General features: G+C 35.5%; 2 protein-coding genes and 1 long non-coding RNA gene across 3 annotated transcripts; 2 read left to right on the top strand and 1 right to left on the bottom strand.

Moving 5' to 3' along the window:
- Positions 1-301: 301 nt before the first annotated feature.
- LOC140893290 (uncharacterized) lies at positions 302-2,326 on the top strand. The gene is made up of 3 exons (XR_012153086.1): positions 302-838; positions 1,125-1,478; positions 1,823-2,326. It is a non-coding gene; the product is annotated as an uncharacterized lncRNA (long non-coding RNA).
- A 4,408-nt stretch (positions 2,327-6,734) lies between these two features.
- LOC140888318 (uncharacterized) lies at positions 6,735-7,400 on the top strand. The gene has a single exon (XM_073296003.1). It carries the CDS (start codon positions 6,735-6,737, stop codon positions 7,398-7,400), a length of 666 nt encoding a protein of 221 aa, XP_073152104.1.
- Positions 7,401-19,704: 12,304 nt separating this feature from the next.
- Positions 19,705-21,313, bottom strand: LOC140888319 (co-chaperone protein p23-2-like). Its single transcript, XM_073296004.1, has 5 exons — positions 21,309-21,313; positions 21,035-21,218; positions 20,244-20,403; positions 19,869-19,897; positions 19,705-19,785 (listed from the first exon to the last, which is right to left on the bottom strand). The coding sequence occupies exons 1-5, from the start codon at positions 21,311-21,313 to the stop codon at positions 19,705-19,707; spliced, it is 459 nt and encodes a 152-aa protein (XP_073152105.1).
- Between the last annotated feature and the right edge of the window lie 849 nt (positions 21,314-22,162).

Consider the following 22,162-nt stretch of genomic DNA (forward strand, 5'->3'; position numbering starts at 1 on the left):
TGTGATCTTATATAAAAGGAGAAAAACTCTCGATTCATTTTTTTTTGAACAATATGTTCGAACGAACATCTGACTTAAAAACAAACATGCAGGATTCCGTCTGTACATTTTTTAATGAGATATTCACTATCTCATACAAACACACCAATAATGTTTCTATTAGAATATATTCATATTGATAATTGTAATTAAAAAGTTAGTTAGCTCGTTAAATAGTAGTTACGATTTGTTGTATAAATACTTCTCAGAAGTTTCTGATTCAATACAATTTCACTTTCACAAATTGTAATATGGTATCAGATGGGATTCCGCACCCAACTTCTTCTCTCTCGATTAGATCTGATTAAAAATCAACAATTTTTTCTTCTTTGAATCGATCACTTTCTTCAGCTTCATGACAAGTGCTAGTTCTTCTGCTTGGAATTTACCTCCACGATCGATCATGGATGATCCAATGAGTCCATATTATCTTCATCATTCTGATAATCCCGGTCTAATTCTCGTTTCGCAACCACTCACCGGTGAAAATTTCAATTCTTGGAGCAGATCGATGAAGATTGCTCTATCTGTCAAGAACAAGCTGGGGTTTATCGATGGATCTATTCCCAAACCTGCTACTTCCGAAGTCAATCTCCTAAATGCTTGGATTAGAAACAACAACATTGTGATTTCTTGGCTGCTCAACTCAGTATCTAAAGATATATCAGCGATTATTTTGTTTGGCGAATCGGCAGCGGATATTTGGATTGATCTTCAAGATCGATTTCAGCAGAGTAATGGTCCCCAAATCTTTCAACTTCGACGTGATTTGATATCTCTTCATCAAGGACAAGATCCGGTCAGTGTATATTTTACTAAACTCAAAGCATTCTGGGAAGAATTAAATCATTTTCGCCCTATGTGTACTTGTGGCAAATGCATATGTCATGGTATGAAGAAAATTGATGATTATTTTCAAATGGATTACACCATGGCTTTTTTGATGGGTCTTAATGATTCTTTCGCACATGTCCGAAGTCAGATATTACTTACAGATCCAATGCCTCCTATTAATCGTGTTTTTGCCTTAATTGTCCAAGAGGAGCGTCAAAGGACAACTGACAATTCTATTCATGATATTTCAGGAAATAACATGGCTTTTGCTCTCAAGGGGGATTCCTATCAAAAACCAGTTCACGCTTCAAGGATTGCTCAGAAGCCGTAGAGAGGCAGGCCCTATTGTACATCTTGTAAAGCACTTGATCACATAATTGAGACATGTTATAAAATACATGGTTATCCCCCTGGTTACAAGCGCCGACATCCTTCAAATGTCAATGCTCATCACAATGTTGTCAATCAAGTTTTCACTGATTCATCTCCAAATCTTGAATCATCAACCTCCAATATATTTCACAATCTTGACAAGTCCCAAATGGAACAACTTATGACATCATTCATGCAACAACTCACCACACTTGACACCAAGAATATATCTGGTACTAGTTCTTATTCCACAACAAGTACTTGTTTCTCTGTATCAGTTCCTCCTATTTTGAATTCTTCAAAGTGTTGGATAGTTGATTCTGGTGCCTCTCGTCATATTTGTTCAAATGTTGATGTTTTTACATCACTAAAGGCAGTAGCAAATTCAAGAGTTACACTGCCCAATCATGATCATGTTGAGGTTAAATTTTGTGGAGATGTTCAGTTGGGTCCAAACTTGGTGCTATCAGATGTTTTGTATATACCTGAGTTCAAATTCAATCTGTTGTTTGTGAGTTCTATGCTAGCAAATACAACATCAGTGATTCAATTATTTGACAAGTCTTTCATTATTCAGGACTTGCCAACCGAGAGGATGATTGACAAGGGGAAACTGATAGTAGGGCTATACATCCCTGATACCAACAAGTCACCTCCAGTTTTCTTCAACAATCAAGTTGATACTTCAATGTGACATTCTCGTCTTGGACATCCATCCACCAGTGTTTTGAATAAAATGAAGGATTGTTTACACACCACTACAGCTACTTCCCAGAATACCAGCCCATGTCATATCTGTCCATTGGCTAAACACAAATGCTTACCGTTTCCTTCTGAGCAACATATGTCTTCTAATGCTTTTGACCTTGTACATTGTGACATTTGGGGTCCTTATAATGTCAATACATACAATAATCAGAGATATTTTCTGACTTTGGTTGATGATTGTACACGTTTTATCTGGGTTTTCCTTATGCAACATAAATCTGAAGCTTTGGGTATGGTTTCCAGATTCTATAACTTGATTGAAACTCAATTTAACAAGAGAATCAAAGCTTTTCGCACTGATAATGCCAAAGAGCTACTTTTCACCGAGTTTTTCCACACTAAAGGCATCATACATCAGTTTTCTTGCATGCAAACACCACAACAGAATTCAGTTGTTGAAAGAAAGCATCAACACTTATTAAACGTTGCTCGTTCACTCTTCTTTCAGTCGTATATCCCTGCTCAATTCTGAGGTGATTGTGTTCTCACAGCTGCATATCTTGTAAATCGAATTCTTCCATCCAACATAAATCTCCATATGAGTCACTTTATTGTCAAGTAGTCAATTATTCACATCTTAAAGTCTTTGGCTGCCTTGCATTTGCTTCAACACTTGCAGCACATCGGGAGAAATTTCTTCCCAGAGCTAGAATTTGTGTCTTTTTAGGATATCCTCCAGGGATGAAAGGGTACAAGATCTTTGATTTAATCCGTAAAGAAATATTTGTATCTCGAGATGTGGTTTTTCATGAGTCCACATTTCCTTTTATCAAAATATCATCTTTGGGGATATCAGTTGATCCATTTCCAACAATGGTGCTTCCTAAACCAGCAAATTCCTCTGACTTGGAACTACTTGAATTAGATGATCATACTCCTGATACATTCCCAGTTGAACACTCAAGGATTCCATCCAATGATAATTCTTTTTCTTCACAGCCACAGACTACTCGTACATCATCCAGAGTCACAAGACAACCAACATATCTTAGATATTATCATTGTCACTTATTGCATCACAATACAACTCCTGTTTCTAAAGTTCAATATCCTCTCAGTCAGCACCTTTCCTACAATACGCTATCTTCATCTCATAAGAATTTTGTGCTTAATGTTTCCTCCCAATATGAACCTCAATTTTTTCATCAAGCTGTAAAAATTCCTGCTTGGAGGGCTGCCATGCAAGAGGAACTTGATGCTATGGAATCAAATCACACCTAGTCAGTAGTACCATTGCCTTTGGAAAAACATTCTATCGGCTGTCGATGGGTCCATAAAGTAAAATATGCAGCGGATGGATCAGTCAATCGCCAAAAGGCTCGTTTGGTTGCCAAGGGATATACTCAACAAGAAGGTGTTGATTTTTTCGAAACTTTTTCTCCAGTTGCTAAGTTGGCCACTGTCAAAGTTTTACTTGCATTAGCGGCTAATCATAATTGGGATCTTGCTCAGTTAGATGCTAATAATGCTTTTCTTAATGGTGATCTCACTGAAGAAGTTTACATGAATCTTCATCTTGGATACTCTGTCTCAAATTAGCAAGCTTCATCATCTCAGAAATTGGTCTGTCGTCTACATAAATCACTCTATGGTCTTCGCCAAGCATCCCGCCAATGGTATACAAAGTTCTCCACATTCTTACTTGAATCCAACTTTACACAATCTCAAGCAGACTATACATTATTAATCAGAGGTTCAGGGTCTTCATTCTTAGCATTACTTATATATGTTGATGATATCATCATCGCTGGGCCATCGTCTGATGTTATTCATAAGTTCAAGCCTGAACTTCAAAGCTGATTCAAGCTTAAGGATCTTGGTCATCTTAAGTACTTTCTTGGTCTTGAGATTGCATGGCCAGCAAAAGGAATTTTTTTAATCTCAGCGCAATTACACTCTCAATTTGTTAAATGATATAGGTTTCTTGGGTAGCAAACCAACCAATGCACCTATGGATTCTCGAGCTCGATTGTCTTCACCTGAGGGTGATTTACTTGAGGACATCACTCAATATCGCAGACTCATAGGCAAACTTTTATATCTAACTCTTTTCAGGCCTGATATCATGTTTGTTGTCCATAAATTAAGCCAATATGTTGCTACACCTCGCACTAATCACTTGAAGGCAGCTCATCAGTTGCTACGATATCTAAAATCTACTCCTGGAAAAGGCATATTCTTTCCAACCAATTCTTCTTCTCATTTGCGTGCATTTTCCGATGCTGATTGGGCAACATGTCCAGACACAAGACGACCAGTTACCAGTTTTTGTGTCTTTCTTGGCAATGCACTCATCTCATGGAAAACAAAGAAACAAGTGACAATATCCAAGTCATCTACTGAAGCTGAACATCGCGCCTTAGCAAGTACCACAAGTGAAATAATCTGGCTTCTCCAGCTTCTCAAGGATTTCTAGGTTGCTTCTCCCACACCAGTCATCATTTTTTGTGACAACCAATCAGCTATACATCTTGCCAATAATCCGGTTTTCATGAACACACCAAACACATCGAGATTGATTGTCACTTTATATGGAGCAAACTCACTGCTGGGATCATCGAACTCATGCCCATTTGTTCGCATCTTCAACTTGCGGACATGTTTACAAAGCCACTTCCACATTCCACATTGTCTTCATTGCTGTCCAAGATGTCTATCACGAACATATATAGTCCATATTGAGGGGGGATATTAGAATATATTCATATTGATAATCGTAATTAAAAATTTAATTGAATAGTTAGTTAGCTCGTTAAATAGTAGTTACGATTTATTGTATAAATAATTCTCAGAAGTTTCTGATTCAATACAATTTCACTTCCACAAATTGTAATAGTTTTTTTGGTGTAACATAGAATCTGAATCACTCGTGAAGAAGAGCCTTGGAGGTGCGGTCGTTTGTTTTCTTTAAAATATTTTAAATTTCTTTAAGATAGGTGTAACTAGGGTGGGAATAAATATCAAATTTTTACCGACATTTCAGTATATCGAAAATTTTGGTACGTCATGATACCGATACCGAATTTTTAGGTTCAGCAACAATATAAAATTTGTAAATTTCGGTATATAACGGAGTACCGAAATAATATTTAAAATTTTTAAATATATAATATTTTTAAACAATACATTTATAAATTTTTAAAAATATAAGGTATTTTTTCAGTATAAAACGGTATATACCGATACTGTATCGATATCTCGGTATATTGTAAAATTTCGGTATATCAAAAATCGGCATGCCGAAATTTTTGATACGATATCGATATAAAAATTTCAAAAACGGGTATACCAACCCTAGAGTAACCATTGCCCTGTGATGTGTGCATATATTTTTTTTTTTTTGAGTTGGGGGAGGGGATTTGTTACAATTGAATCTCGAACTCGAGACCTCGTTTCACACTTGAAACTTTAATGTCAAATGAGCTACATGTCGTGATCGGCTTGATGTGTGCATGTACACTGGCAATTATATTTGAGAAAGGGGCGACGAATTTTTTTAAAATTTGAAATGTCCTAAAACACATTCAAATAGCGTGAAAAATTAATTCCTCATAGCTCTTTATCAGCTTTAGTTGAATTAATTAATGTCAACACCAATGCCTTGCCATTGCACAATTAATGCTTATGCAAGTATACTGACTCGTTTTCGTTTTCTTTTTGCGAAAACACTACCGTGAAACGGATCAATTTTGTGAATTCGATCTGAACCCACTCATAGAAAAATATTATTATTATTTTTTTGTAAAAAATTTACTTTCTAATCGTAGGTGCATGGTATGGATCGGGTAGATCTATATCACAAATATAGATCCATGAGACTGTTTTACAACAAAAACACTTTTGTTTTTTGTTTTTTTTACATATACTTATGAAGATCATTTTGCAAAGAGAAATATAAAAATAAAAAAATTCGACCAAGATAATTTGGAAAATGCAGGAATGAAAAATTAAACCCTGCATGCCATTACAACAATTTATCCAAATAATATTTTTGTACACTTGTTTTTAATGTTTTAGCAAATATAGCTGAGGTAATACTACATGTACACGGAGTTTTACTCGTTGTGTTACATTTGACATTTAAAATTACATGATTATCCCTTCACTTGATTTGAAATTTTTTTTCAAAAATGCTTGTAGGATAATCATATAATTTTAAGTGTCATGTGCAGTGTAAGTAACCCAACGTGTAAAACTCCGTATACATGTAACATTAGTCATATAGCTGTGTTATCCCAATCTATGAAAATTAGAAATTTGAAAAATTTGAACTTTAATACTCGGTAAGTTAGATCCTACCTATACAGGCACTGCCTTGAGGTAGATCTAACGGTCCACATTTATCAATAAATGTGAGATCAATTATTTTTTAGTGGATCCCGCGTGTATTGATAAATAAGAACTCTTGGATCTATCATGGGGGTAATGACTGTATAGGTAGATTGAAATGAACCATAATACTCATGAATTAAAACAGCACCCCAACAAACTTGGGCATATGAATTAAGTATATATATATGAACGAACCTCCGAAGCCAAAAATTCTTTGTAACTTTATTCACACAAATTGCACGGAGCTCTCGTGAGACCTTCTCATTCATCATGTGAGCAGTTTTAAAGAAACAACAATGCAATAAAAACTCTCGCCGCTGTTTGTTTGTTACGACGTTTATATATCCGGACCACCGAAAACCGATCATAAAAAATCGCAACGATCGAAAATGAAGGACTTCTCTCTGTTTCTGCTGAAAAACGCTCTCGGAGCAAAGATGAAAAAGGGGTTCAGAAACTTTTGCAACAGTGACATCTCAACATCCACACTAGACCAGAACAAAGCCGCGGCACTCGTTAACTCTGATCCGTCGCCCCGCGAAAACCATCCGACGCTGGAGGAGATGATACTGAAGCTAGAGATGGAGGAGAGAATAATGGGTACTAGGAAACCCAAGGATATTGCAGGGGAAGTGGTGGTTCAGCACAGAATGTCGTGCGTAAACAGCTCCGATATCCTGAGAAGCGCCAGGAACGCCCTGGATCAGTATCCGCGGTTTTCGCTGGACGGGAAGGACTCCATGTATCGGTGTTCGTTCACGAGAAGTGATCATAAGATGTTAATGCAGCAGCCTGCTGCAGGTGGCGGCCGGGAGGGTACTCATGTTGTTTGGTGCAATCCCGGGGTTGTGGCCAAACTCATGGGACTCGATGCGATTCCGGTTCCGGTCAACACCAGGAATATTATTCGGAGAGAAAAACTGATCAGCGCCATGATGAAGAGGCAGAAACTTAAAAGAATGGCAGCTCATGATCATCATCATCAAAGCAGCAGCAGGAAACATGATTGCTTAGAGATCGAAAAGGAGATTCGCGACGGCTTCAGGTGCAGATAATGTTCGTGGGTTTTCGGCTACAAGAGCAGGGGATCACATCGAGTCCCTGCCTAGCTAGCAGGGACGTCGAAGAAAATAGATCTGATGAAACCGTCAAACATAAATTTTTAAGAAATGACATGATTTATAAGTTAAAACAGACCGTACGTACTTGCAATGAGAAGACTTGCAAGTGTTTGATCCTTTAATTTCCATGTGATTACAGTTTATATCCATAATAGTTTGAACTAGTTAATGTAGATTCAGACGATTATAATTATTTATGTTTTTAGAAACATTGGCAGGGCACATGAGATTTTTACCATTTGTTTGTGTGTAGCAACTTCAATTTGTGTATTTTTGGAATAGTTGTACACCTCTAGCCAAATTATCAATTTTCGGTGCGACACGATCATTTTTCTGGCACCATGTGAAAAATGGAAAAAAGTAAAATAAAATAAAACAACAACTAATTTAGTTTAGTATATTAAAACTACAGGTTGAAAACCTACAGGATTTAAAAACAAAAAATGGCAAAATTATTGAGAACAAATTTTTTTTTAATCGTTTAGTTCATATTGATGCACTTGATCGATTCCCCAAATAATTAATAGTTAATAGTATGCTGCTTGTTTGAGAAATAGAATCGATGCATACTAGATATTCAATTTTAGAATGTCTTTTTGGTAAAAGATGAGACAACTCTCATACATACTTGAGACTTATATATCTTTCAGTATTTTAGTTGGTCATTAACAAATAATTGTTTTCCACCCTTGTTAAATGTGTTTGCAGTTTGTACAAATCATTTCAAAATTTTCACTATTGTCGTCTCTAATCATGTATTAATGTTTTTTTCCCCGTAAAGTAGGATTAGCCTTTTTTTTAAAAAAAATATTAAATAGAAATCGCATTCAGAAATGTTTATTTATTCAAATATAACCATTTTATTAGGGACTTGCTACACTAGTCAAACGGGGTGGTTTTTCGGTATACCGTAACAAATCGGTATGAAAAAAATTCATACCGGTACCGATACTGTTAGTTCAATGGAATTTAGATATCTCCACAATGGTATGATATTGTCCACTTTGGACACAAACCCTCATGGTTTTGATTTTGGGAACCCACCCAAAAGGCCTCATACCAATGGAGATATCATTCCATATATTAATCCATGATCTTTTTAATTAAACTTCCAATGTGGGACTTTGGTTGACTATTCTTAACAATCCTCCCCTCAAACGAAGTTCCACCAGACCTTCCCTCAATCTGTCCCTCCAATCGAGCCTACTCACCTTCAATACGTTGCAGCACACGCCTTACATGAATTTCCGAGAGCCATTTGTTAGTTCAATGGAATTCAGATATCTCCACAATGGTATGATATTGTCCACTTTGGGCACAAGCCCTCATGGTTTTGATTTTGGGAACCCACCCAAAAGGCCTCATACCAATGGAGATATCATTCCATATTTTAATCCATGATCTTTTTACTTAAACTTCCAATGTGAGACTTTTTTGATCATCCAATGTGGGCCTTTGGTTGACCATTCCTAATAATCTTCCAATGTGGGACTTTGGTTGACTATTCTTAACAGATACCGATACCGAAATTTCGAAAGTTTGGTATGGAAAAAATCTATATTGATACCGTATAGATACTGAAAAAAAATTCGATATACTGAAAAAATGTCTATATATCGAAAAAATTTCAGTACGATATCGGTATAATTCGGTATTTTTGTACGGTATGCCAACCCTACCGCGTCACTCAAACCCTAACCACAAAAAATCTATGTAGGCTACATAGCATGATCACCTTTCTCATCCATCGTTTGTTTTGTATAAAATTCAGTATAAATTACTTTTATTTTTTTAAAAAACAATTTGCTAGCCGGAGCAGAATTTTTTTTAAAAACAATTTACTTTTAATTTGATGGCGGGGGCACGTTGCTCTGGCTAAACGTAAATACTATAAGAAACTTTTTCTTTCAATTTCTCATAATTGTTTTCATTCATATCGCATAACTATTTTCTGGTCCATACCATACCTCGATTGAGATTTATTTATTCTGTAGGACTACCGGATCTTGTGATTTTTCAGGTACAAATGTTAATTCCATATCTCGCGATCTTTCTATTTCTCATCATTTTCATTCCTTAATTCCATTCTCATTTCGATTAAAATTTTCCAGATCATTCATTATACTTGATTGGATTTATTTATTCCATATAACTATCATTGTTACTAGATTAAATTTGATGATTTTCAGGTATAAAAATTTATTCCACGTACATACATTTGGTGATGCTTGACCATGTTATCATGTTTTTGTGTTCACATATAATTAAAATATCTAAATGGTATTTTATTTCTGATAATTTTTAAATTAATATTATTCCAATATTTTTTTAATTTTCTTAGGCTCTTACCCTTATTTTATTAAGAAATTTTTATTTTTTTAAAATAATTTTAATATCAAGGAAAATAGGTTTTTTTGGTCCATTATTCATTAACTTGTCAATTTTTCGGTGTTGGCCTATTTTGGTTCAACAAATGAAGTGTCACCGGAAAATGTTGACGTGGTATCGAAAAATACTAACGTGACACCGAAACATGCTGATGACAAGCTGCTATAAGAGTTTGAAAGTGAATAATTCTTATTAATCACAAGAGAGATATATATATATACAATTGAAGATTAGCCTAATATTCTAGATAAGCACAATATAAGATCCTAGTATAGATTGAAATATACAAGGATAAAATCTAAACAAATAACAAAAAATATTCACACAATATTCACACAATCTTCTGCTAATATGCCCACTCAAGATGGATGTGCCGAAGAAACACCAATCTTGAAAATCAAACTCTTTAGACGAGAAGTAGACAGTGGTTTTGTCAAGGCATCTGCAAGCTGATCAGCAGAAGAAACATGGAAAACTCGTAATTTCTTGGATTGAACTAGTTCACGTACAAAATGGTAGTCCAAAGCAATATGCTTCATCCTTGAATGAAAGACTGGATTAGCACAAAGATAAGTCGTGCCAATATTGTCACTGTACAAAGTAGGAATAGAGGAAGAAGTAAGACCAAGTTCGGCTAGCAGAGGGGAAAGCCACAAAATTTCTGCTGCGCCGGAAGCAACAGCCCTATATTCCGCTTCAGTGGATGAACGAGCTAAAGACTTTTGTTTCTTAGAGCTCCAGGAAATCGAATTGGACCCATAGAAAATAACATAAGCCTCAGTAGAGCATCGGTCATCAGGATTACCACCCCAATCCGCATCAGTGAAACCATGAAGAGAGGGATCAACGGTGGGACGCAGGTGTAAACCATAATCAAGGGTGCCGTGAAGATAGCGTAGTAGACGTTTTACAGCTCCCCAATGAAGTTCAGAAGGAGAATGCATAAACTGAGATAATCGGTTGATGGCAAAAGCGACATCAGGACGAGTGACGAAAAGATACTGAAGACTGCCAACAGCTTGTCGATAGCGAGTGGGATCAGAGGCAGGAGCACCATCATGCAAAGGCAGTGAGCCAGTAGTGGCAATAGGTGTGGTTATCGGTTTGGAAGATTGCATATTGAACCGCTCCAAAATGTCAAGAACATAACTTCGTTGAGAGAGCATAAGACCACGTGATGAAGGTAGGACTTCAACACCCAAAAAATAAGAGAGAGATCCCATGTCTTTGACAGAGAAATGAGCAGCCAGTTGCGCAATAATAGATTCAACAAGAGGCAAGTGACTGCCAGTGATAATCAAGTCATCCACGTATACCAGGAAATAGACAGTGCATCCCGCATGATGGTAAATAAAAAGGGAGGAATCAGCTCGTGATGCAAGAAAGCCAAGGCGCAGAAGAAAGGAGCTCAGTGCCTGGAACCAGGCCCGAGGAGCCTGTTTAAGGCCATAGATAGCCTTTTTCAACTTGCAAACATGAGTTGGAAAGTTCCTGTCAATAAATCCCGGTGGTTGAGCCATAAATACATCTTCAAAGAGAGAGCCCTGTAGAAAAGCATTGTTCACATCGAGTTGACATAAAGAACAACCATGCTGAACTGTGATAGATAATAGAAGACGAATAGTAACCGGCTTTACCACAGGACTAAAGGTCTCAAAGAAATCAATGTCAGGGCACTGGTGAAAGCCCTTGGCAACCAACCGAGCTTTATGGCGATTGATAGATCCATCAGGCTTTTGTTTGATGCGAAAAATCCACTTACAACCAACCATGTTCTGAGATGTATGAGCAGGAACAAGATCCCAAGTTCCATTTTGCATAAGAGCATCAAATTCAGCAGACGTGGCAGAGCGCCACTGGGGATCCTTAAGTGCCGTAGAAACACATGTAGGTTCCAATGGAGCAGCCTGTTTAGTGAGAGTAAGAGAAAACTTGGGATTGGGTTTGGAGATATTATTTTTGGAGCGGGTGGTCATCGAGTGCGAATTTTGAGAAGAGGGAGGGGGTGCAGTAGAGGCCGGTGATTCTACTGACGAGAGTGAGGGAGCGCAAACAGGGGCCATAGCAGGACACGAAGCTGGATCAGAAGGAGGAGTAGGGGACGACGGTGGTTCGATCATGTCCAGAGGATGGACGAGGGGTTCAGGTGCAGGATCGACAGGGACAGAGTCTGGTGGAGTATTATAGGGGAAGACTGATTCAACAAAGCGAACATGACGGGAAATGAAGATTTTGGAAGAGGAGATGTCGAAACATATATATGCACTTTGAGTGAGAGAGTAGCCAAGAAAGATGCAGGCAGAGGAGCGAGGATCAAGCTTGTGGCTTGAGTATGGACGTAACCATGGGTAACAGAGACACCCAAAGACTCGAAATTTGGCGAGATTGGGTGGTTTGAGAAAGAGTTTCTCAAAGGAGGATAGGTAGGAGAGGTTGACTTTAGGTAGGCAATTGATGAGATAGGTGGCAGTGGCAAGAGCATAAGGCCAAAAGGTGGGGGGGGGGGGGGGGGGGAGATGCCTGGTGGAGAAGCGTAAGATCAGTTTCAACAAGATGGCGATGACGACGTTCAGCATAACCATTGTGTTGGGGGGTGTGTGGAGGTGTAGTGAGATGAGAGATGCCGGATTGCGCGAGGAATGATTTTAGAGCAAGAAATTCGCCACCATTATCAGTATAGAGATAAATAATGTTGCGATGAAAATAATTTTCGACCAATGCTTTGTAAGTGGGAAAGATGGTTAGGACGTCAGATTTACGTTTTAAGGGGTAAAACCATATGTATTTGGAGAAGTGATCAACAAAAATGACATAGTATTTATAACCATTAATGGAGTAAACGGGGGAGGACCATACATCCGAGAAAATTAATTTAAGGGGCGATGACAATGTAAGAGTAGAAGTGAAAAATGGAAGTTGATGACTTTTATTAATAAGACAGGAATTACAAGGTAAATTTGAAACAGAACTAGATGAAATTGGTAAAACATGAGAAGACGCTAGACGACGGACTATATCTAAGGAGGGGTGACCGAGACGGGAGTGCCATAGAGCCAGAGAGGAAGCGGTAGCAAGGAAGGCCGAGGGTAATGAAGATGGAATTGGTGTATGTGGCCAGGTATAAAGTCCATCCTTACAAGACCCCGTGTGGAGAATGGACCCCGTTAGCAGATCCTTCACCTGAAAAGACAAAGAGAAAAAAGTAACAGAAACATGGTTAGTACGACATAATTGAGAGACAGAGATTAAATTCTTGCACATAGATGGAACACATAAAGTATTTGGTAGTTTTAAGGACTAAGGTAATGAGGGCAAGATGAGAGTGCCAGTGTGTGTAATGGGCAAACCAGTGCCATTGCCTACAACAATGGAGTCCGAACCATCATAGGGAGTGTGATGAGACAGATTGGTGAGATCTGTAGAGACATGATGAGAGGCACCAGTATCCAAGAGCCAATCAGAGGGGGACGGTGTAGACGTAGGGGCAACAGCCGTGTGAGCTTGAGGTGGAGGGTATGTCTGCCGAGAAGGAGAGGACGGCGCCGGAGCGTAGTGAAAGGAAGAACAACGTTTGGCAGGGTGGCCAGTGACACCACAAAGTTGACATCGACCAAGGTAAGGCCGCGGTGTGAAGGAGGCAGCGGGCTGTCGAGGAGGAGCCGAGGGAGAGGCACGGGCGTCCCGACCCCGCTGCCCATGGCCATGACGAGAGGAGCCCGATGAGGTGGTGGTGTAAGTGGGGCGGTTGGAGCGAGATGTAGGGAAGGCAGTGACTGGCATGGAGGAGGGAAGAGGCGCTGCAGCAGCAAGATGAGCTTCAAAGGTAAGGAGCTTCCGGCTAGGAGAGGCATAAGTCTTGGAGAGAGTGGACCAAGCATCAAGGGAAGTCCGTGAAGCAGCAATAAATGGGATTATGGTGGGAGAGAGAGCACCAATAATCGCATTGAGGAGCAACTGATCCTGGCGAACCCAGAGTAGATATTCCGGGTTTGGAGAAGTGACAGCGTTGGTGGTAATGGTGGGTGGCGGGCAAGGCTTTGAGCCATCGACATAGCCCAGCAGATCATATCCAATAAGAAGAGACTGGAACTGAAGCTTCCAGGCAGGATAGTTGATAGCAGTGAGTTTTAGGGGGGCTTGAGCAGTCACATTGATGGCGGTGAGAGAGGGTGGGGCGGAGGTAGTAACTGCCGAGGAAGACATAGTGGAGGTGGGCGGCGGCGTGTAGTAGGGAGAAGTAGGGTTTAGGGGCGTAAGCCAAGAAGCTTTGATACCATATAAGAGTTTGAAAGTGAATAATTCTTATTAATCACAAGAGAGAAATACATATACAATTGAAGATTAGCCTAATATTCTAGATAAGCACAATATAAGATCCTAGTATAGATTGAAATATACAAGGATAAAATCTAAACAAATAACAGAAAATATTCACACAATTTTCACACAATCTTCTGCTAATAGCTGCCACGTCAGCAATTAGATCAAAATAACCGAAAATTAAAAGTTAGTGTATCAAAACCAAAATTTAAAAAATTAATGAACCAAAACCTAAAAATGAACTAATTAATAAACCAAAAAAATTATTTTCCCTTAATATCGCGTCCCCCTTTTAATTTAACCAAAACCTCTCACAGTCCTACTAATTTTTTAAATACGAGATTTTTAAATTTTAATTTAAATTTTTTTGTAAACACTATAAGTTCACTCGATCCCAGCGCAATTGTTAAATAAAAATTGTTTTACTATTTATATTTATTTTAATAGTAATTTAAAAAATAAAAACAATAAAATTCCGCCCCTCCCACCTCAAAAAAATTTCCTGGCCCCGTCCGTTTCGATCCAATATTAGTTTAATTGGAATCGAGGAAATTAAACCAAAATTGTGCTATACAAATTAAATGAGTTCTGTGTGCAATAATTGTGCAAAAAAGTGGATATTTATTAATCCAAATATTTTTGCATTGTAATATTTAATAGTAACGAATTAATCGAAGAAAGATATTCAATTTTTAATAATTGGTAAAAAAAAAACGCAATTTTAAAATTTTATTTGGTAAAATTTGAGACAACTCTGATTGATACTTGATATAAGAGTACTTATTTTTCATTGATTGTTATTAGAAAACATATTTTATTTCCACCTTTTTTAAGTTATACGTTTTTGCATGTATTTGTACATAATATTTCGACATTTTTACTATTAAGGTACCGTAAACCGTTTGAAGTTAAAGATGATGTAATAATATAGAGATAAATAATCTAATATCATAAAAAAATAAATACAAAATGATAGTATTTGGTTTGATTGATAAATAATAGTTTGTTTGTTTTGACGGATTAAATTTTAAATAAGATAGTAGAGTACCATTTTGTCCTTTTAAAAATTAAAAAAATTTGAATAATATTATTTATTAAAGGTAATATAGTAATTTAAAGGTATTTAAATTCAATGATTTGATTATGTGAGATGCATAATTAATAACTTGATTGATGTAAAAAATATTTAATAAATAGATAAATAAGACAAACTATAAATATGAGATTAAATAAGATAAATTATCATTCGATTATAATATGTCACGAATGGTGCCTTATTATATTGTCGTATCTCATAACCATAAATTAATTTTTCTCCAAAAGTAGGATTTTCCTTCTTAAAAAAATTTAAAATGGAAGTCGTGTTTAATGAAAAGTTTATTTATGCTAATGTAACGATTTTATTAGGGAATTGTAACCCTAATCAAACTCTAAACCACTCTGGGTATACATATATCGCGGTTTTCTCATTACTTGTTTGTTTTGTCTAAAATTCATTCTGACTAAATATGTAAGTACTACCAGCAACTAGAAAAGATTTCGATAGCTCTTTTTCTAGTTTATATCTTGATTGATATTTATTTATTCTGCTAATTAGATCTTGTGCTTTTTCAGGTATACATGTTAATTCCTGTTGTATCTCGTGATCTTTCTATTTCTCATTGTTTTCTTTATTCTTGTGCCTCTAATTTGGATAAGTTTTTCCAAATCATCCGTTTGGACAAGTATTTATAAAACGTTTTTATAAAAGTGTTTTTTAAAAATTATTTATAAAATATTTTAAATGTTGTTTTAAGAATAAATATGTGTTTGAACAATTATTCTTTAAATTTTTTTTAAAATTTTAAAAGTAATGTTTTGATTTTTTTCATTGTCTTCCATTCTAAAAACATCTAAAAATTTCATTTGTTATTTGAAAACTATACTTGGAAAACACTTTCTAAGAAAATATTTTGCAAAAATCTTTTTCAAACATATACTTTATTTTTTTTACTTTTATAAAACACTAAAAATGTTTTTAAAATACATATTTAAATGAAATTGAATGTGATGATTTTCAGGTACAAATAAGAATTTTACTATACTTGACATGTTATGATGTTGTTGTGTCCGCATATAATCTGTCGGCCACTCAAGAACTTCTAATTAAAAACAAATCTATATTTAATTGAATTTAATTTAATATCTTGAAGTATGTATATATATGGTTAAAAAACAAAACCAAGATACATAATCCAATATTACATGAAAATAGGAAACTACGCCGAAATGTTTTGTGCCTGAAATCAATGAACTTTCGCCAGCATGCCTTCATTTTCTAGATGATAGAGTATTCACATGTACACTTAATTTCCTCTTGTCTAAATAGTTGACATTTTTTTTTAATAATTTAGTATTAGATTACTGTTCTTTGGAACATACACCAATATTATTCAACCGAAACAAATTTTAACCTCATATCAAATTCATACAAGAAATTTTAACATGACAATTAAAAATTAATACATGCACGAGTGCCACACACACGATAATGACAAATTAAACTAGCACAAGCATCGCACAAGGACGGAATTAATATATAAAATAATATTTTTCCAAAACATATATAAACTCTCTAATTCCCTCTCATGAGATAATTTTCAATAATAATTTCCTGCCTTTTCTGACAGGCTAGCTGATTTCTCTCAAAGAAGTTTCCAGATATATATTCAAGAGTTGGTCTACTTATATCCTAGTGAATTTTCAATGGTTGAGCCATGTTAACAACAACAAACCTAGCATAGGAGTGATGTGATTTCCACGTCGATCGAAGCCTATATTAATACTTGAAATTTTATGCGTAATTTTTCTAAAACTACCAACTAATCCAAGCTTTCAATAAATCCGTATGTAATGATTTGCTTATTTCTGACTAAATTAGAAGTGTTTTAATTTTAATTTTAATTTATTTATTTTTTTGCTAAAAATTCATTGATATTTAAACTTTTCATCGTTGTGCACTACTCGTGCAAATATTAATTTAGTTATTCACGTACGTGCATGTTTCTTCCTTAAATTCACCTTGGGATTTATAATTGGAGTCTCACAGTTTCCTTAATTAGAAAATATCGCATCCTAACACTAGTAGAATTTTGACTTTTTACTTCGGTTATTATCTGAAGTAATAGGTAGATAATTAGCGAAGTAAATGCACGTGAAGTAAAAGGGTATTTTTTACTTCGTATTAAAATCGAAGTAATAGATTGATATTTACCGAAGTAAAAACACATGTATTACTTCATCAGTTTCGAAAAATAATGAAGTAATTGATCATCTATTACTTTACACATTATACAATTATCGAAGTAAAATTGATATATAACTACACAATTTTTGAATTATGGTGAAGTAAAAGGTGTCATTTTACTGCGGCGAATTTTCAATTTACCGAAGTAATTGCCACGAACGACTTCACTAATTTTGAAATATGGCGAAGTAAATATTTTCTTCTACTTCGCCAAAAAGTACTTTTTCCGAAGTGTTTTTGTTATATTACTTCATCATTTTATCTATAGTAGTATACAAGTAATAGACAACACCAATAACACAATGTCTAAAACTAAAAATAATTAATTAGATGCATAAAATCATTCATACAAAAACGACGAATATCCAAAAATCCATAAGTAGAACCCAAAAATGTATCCGCAAAACCAAAAATGTATCTGCAAATATATCCTAAAAAGAAGTCATCCTATATTTCACATCATAATCCCATGCAGGACTCATTTTCCTTTCAGTAGTATCATACTATTAGTAGCATGCTTCAACTCTGGATATTAGGTAGTGGCCTTGGACAGTTCCCTTCATTGTCACTGCTTCCTTGAAACAACATTCATGATCTTGTGCAGTTTTCCATGAATTCCACTGCTTCCTTGAAACAAAATTCAAACTGGTAAACATGGCAAAAATACATAAAGAAAATCTTGTAAGAGTTCATTTAAGTACAAAACTTTTATTGGACAACCAAGCAAATGTTTACTTCTAAGCACAAGTAAATTTTATCTCTGCAGGAATCTCACACTCCATATACAAAAGCTAATAATGCTTCAAGTTGAAACAAAAAATGAAAACTGGTGTCAGGAAAACCAAAAGAATTTTTAATGACCGTAATTAAATAATGTATCCAAAGAACATTAGTTCTATAACAATTGGTAAAAAGAGTTAAAGAGAAGGAAACAAAGAAATTCTATAACAAAATACCTTTACTGTCCAATTTAAAGATCCTGCATACCATTTATTTGTTCTGACCTGCATAATCTGGGAACAACTAACTTAAAGTAGAGAGTCTCATAATGGGAATTTTGCAATGAGCTGCCAAAAATGTTTCAAATGTTGTTAATTATATAGTTGCAAGTGGGTGCATTATTCTACTTCAATTCATGGAATCTAGTGTTCCTGGCAATTATATCATACTTGGCAAAATGAGAAGCATCAGATCCAATGTCTGTAACAGATACCTGGAATCCACTGAGTAAGATTTCCATATGTGACAGAATGGTGTCACAATCATGAATTTGAACGTGCAGTAAGATTAAATTGTCACTTTCTTTAATGTAATCCTGGTCGGATGAAAAAGAACCATATGCAAGCGAATATTAGTTTTCACTCAAGAATACATATTAAAATACAATAAAGAATGGATTAAAAAAAAAAGCAATAAAGAAGGTCATATTAAAGGTGGATTGAACAAATAGCTTCAGCACATAATCGAAATATGATACTCCTCTTTTGCAAAAATTATTGTACTTCAAACTTTCGAGAATCAATTGAAGTTCCAAAAACTCAGGATGGATAAACTAAATTCAAAACAAACATGTGATGATGTGAAGCATCAATATCACGAGGTGTAACTATATATTTGAGGAACTAGTGTACTGAATCAAAAACCTCGATAGACTCCAATTCAGTTTGGCGTAGATTATTCTCAACATCCCTGGTATTCTATCAGCTGGTTGTACTAGAGAAAATTGAACTTTTTAATTTAATTTATTATATACAAAGAGATAGAGCTTTAGGGTGATTATATAAAGAGAGAGAAAAACAACAACGATGACACCATTAACAGATTAGGTCGTATTTGGGTCCATCAAGAATTCTAAGATTATGCTGAAACACAGTTGAAAATGTTCGTTCTTATAAAAATAATTAAAAAAGAGATTATTGAATTTACCCTTATTTCAAGATCTAGTGCGGAAGCCTACGGCAGTGAACGGTGTACTTTGCAGCGGCCATGGTTGAAATATGTTGGAAAAGCTGAGGAAGTGGCATAAATCTCTCTAAAACTCAAATCCAAGCAACCTCCAACAATAAAACACCAAAATCGATCGGGAAACGACTGCAAAAACGCAACTAATTCCGACAACCGAAATGAAAATTTGTGAATTTCCTTATGGAATGGGTACCGAGAGAAAGCTTGCGACGAGATCTTACCAAACATGTAGTCAACAGAAGAATTTCGTCAAAGAGGTGGAGGAGGAAGGCTTGAGATTCAAATCGGCGGCGCACAAAAAATTATGGACTTACAAAGCATTCCTTCATCATTGCTGCTCTCATCATTTTCACCGTCATACTGGAAAACAAAAAATATTTAAGTTAGATGGCATCCCTTCTAAAAGGATTTGAAATTTTGATCTCTAAAAAGGATTTGGTTACCGCATTGTCTTCATCAGAAGCCAGATTTGCTGCAATTGTAAAAAGATATGGTCAAACAGAACAAAGTTGCCCTTGTCAAATTAACATTCAAGAATCAGTTCAACTGGCCTCATTGATCATATGAAAATTGACAATGGTAGCTACTGGCTTAGCCACATTTCTGTATGAACACCTAAATGACTTAAAGAGCAAGAGTGAACTATCACAACAAAGAAACTATAATAAAAACTGTGAACTTGCTATATGAATTTTGTTCCATAAAACAAGTATATATAACAACCAGAGGCAATACAACTTTCTCCAACTGTAAAATCTCTTTCAACATGAAGAATGGGTAAATACGGGTAGGAATTCTAAGTGATAGCATGAACTTACACTCTGAATCCTCATCATCCTCATCACACCATCTATTCCAGTCAACTTTGATGTAAGGAGGTGGCTTTTTTTCGGATTTTAACAGTCTTTTCCACCACCCTTTTTGCTCTTTCTGAACAGAGCATAGAATATTCCTCAAACCAATTTTTGTCTTACATCCCTGCAGCAAAGTTTCATTATAGCAATGCATAGAAGAAAAAAAGTTGGAATCCAATATTTATATTCCCCGAAATTAGAATTTAGAAGATATGCACTATCTTTCAAAAAAAGGTCTAAGACAAAAGTTGATGGAATGTTTGCAGGGATGAAAATAAAATGAAGTGGCAAAACTGAGGAGTAAACAATTGATAGATCTAAGCAACAGAATTCACAATATTGTGGTTATATCATGCACGAGTAACAGAAGCCTTGTACACCTCAGAGCTACAGAGAACAACAGCGAAATACAACACGTTTGGTAATTATACTTAATCTTTTCACTGGCACAAGCTTCAAAACCTGTTCCCTAACCCAACAACAAATCATACAAAAAATACAAAAGAAAATGAGAAGAAGACTCTTCTAACTCATTCTTAAATCCTGAAACTAGAATCAAATTTCACCAACTACTTCACACAAGGAACAGAAATCCATATTTCATTGTGAGTATATGCTGAGCGATAAAAGAAGACACTGTCCTGATTTAACGATAGCTCAATGATGCAGAAATTTCCAGAAACTAACATCATATAATTCAGCCACATTATCCAAGAATATTTCACTTGAAAAAAGAAAATAAAAAATAACGAAACCTGAGGGTTAATATTATCATAAAGTCGGAGAGTGACGAGGAAGGGCTCGCCATTGACGCCAACCGCAGAGAAACAAAAGACGCCTTCAGGTTCACATTTGACAGAAACATCCTTAACGTCGGGTAGTGACACGGTCAGGTATACTTTGTCCGATCGATGTGCCCACAAAACCTCCGGCTGCCTGCTGCACAGCACGAAGCAAGCAAGATCAAACTAAAATTCTTCCGCCATTAATTACCAACACTACAAATTTCAAGTTATTGGGGATACCTACTTCATTTCCTATTCCTAGAGCTAGGGCTGAAAACTGAAAAAGAAAGGGGATCAAATTTTTTTTCTTTTCATGGATTAATGTTAGAAAGAAATGTGAAAGGAAAAAACAAATATAAGGTACCCGTGCATTCTTTTTTACTTCGGCAATTAGAATTATAAATTTTAGTTTTTAACTTTTTACTTCATCAAAATTAATTTGATGAAGTAAAATGTTACAAAAAATTATTAGTGAAGCCCGTGTTTTTTAAGTTCTGAAGTAAAAAATAAGTTTTTACTTCGGCAATGATATTACCGAAGTTTATTGTTCCATATTACTTCGTCAATAATAATTACCGAAGTAATAGATGACGAAGTAAAAAGTCAAAATTCTACTAGTGTAATATGTTTTCATAAACTTTTTCATTGGCATAAATCAATGGAGTTCAATTTGATGTTTCGTGCTTTTATCTATTCAACATACTTTTTGTCTTTAGTTTTTAAGTGTCGCATAACTTTGATAAATTAAGATTATGAAATATCCAAAAAATTGAAATTTTATGTATAATTTTAGAAAAACACCCAAGTACTCCCAATCTTTCTCTCCAATCGCCTTGCCCCATACATTTTTTCTCTGGTTATCAAAACATAATTTCTTCTATATACCCTTGCTAAATGTTTTAGTACAAATCATTTCAAATTTTTTACTATTGTCATTGTTGGGTCCGAAAATACAAGTAATCTTGATTTTGATGATAAAAAAAACTTGTTATTATATTTCTCACATATTTATTTAATTAAGTGTGCAGTTGTTAGATCACATTTTGAAAGTTTTGATATGGTGACTTGAATTCAAATAAACTGAATTTCGGGTGAGCT

The sequence above is a fragment of the Henckelia pumila genome, chromosome 3 (genome assembly GCF_033568475.1).
Source record: "Henckelia pumila isolate YLH828 chromosome 3, ASM3356847v2, whole genome shotgun sequence".
In the NCBI taxonomy this organism is placed as follows: Eukaryota; Viridiplantae; Streptophyta; class Magnoliopsida; order Lamiales; family Gesneriaceae; genus Henckelia; species Henckelia pumila.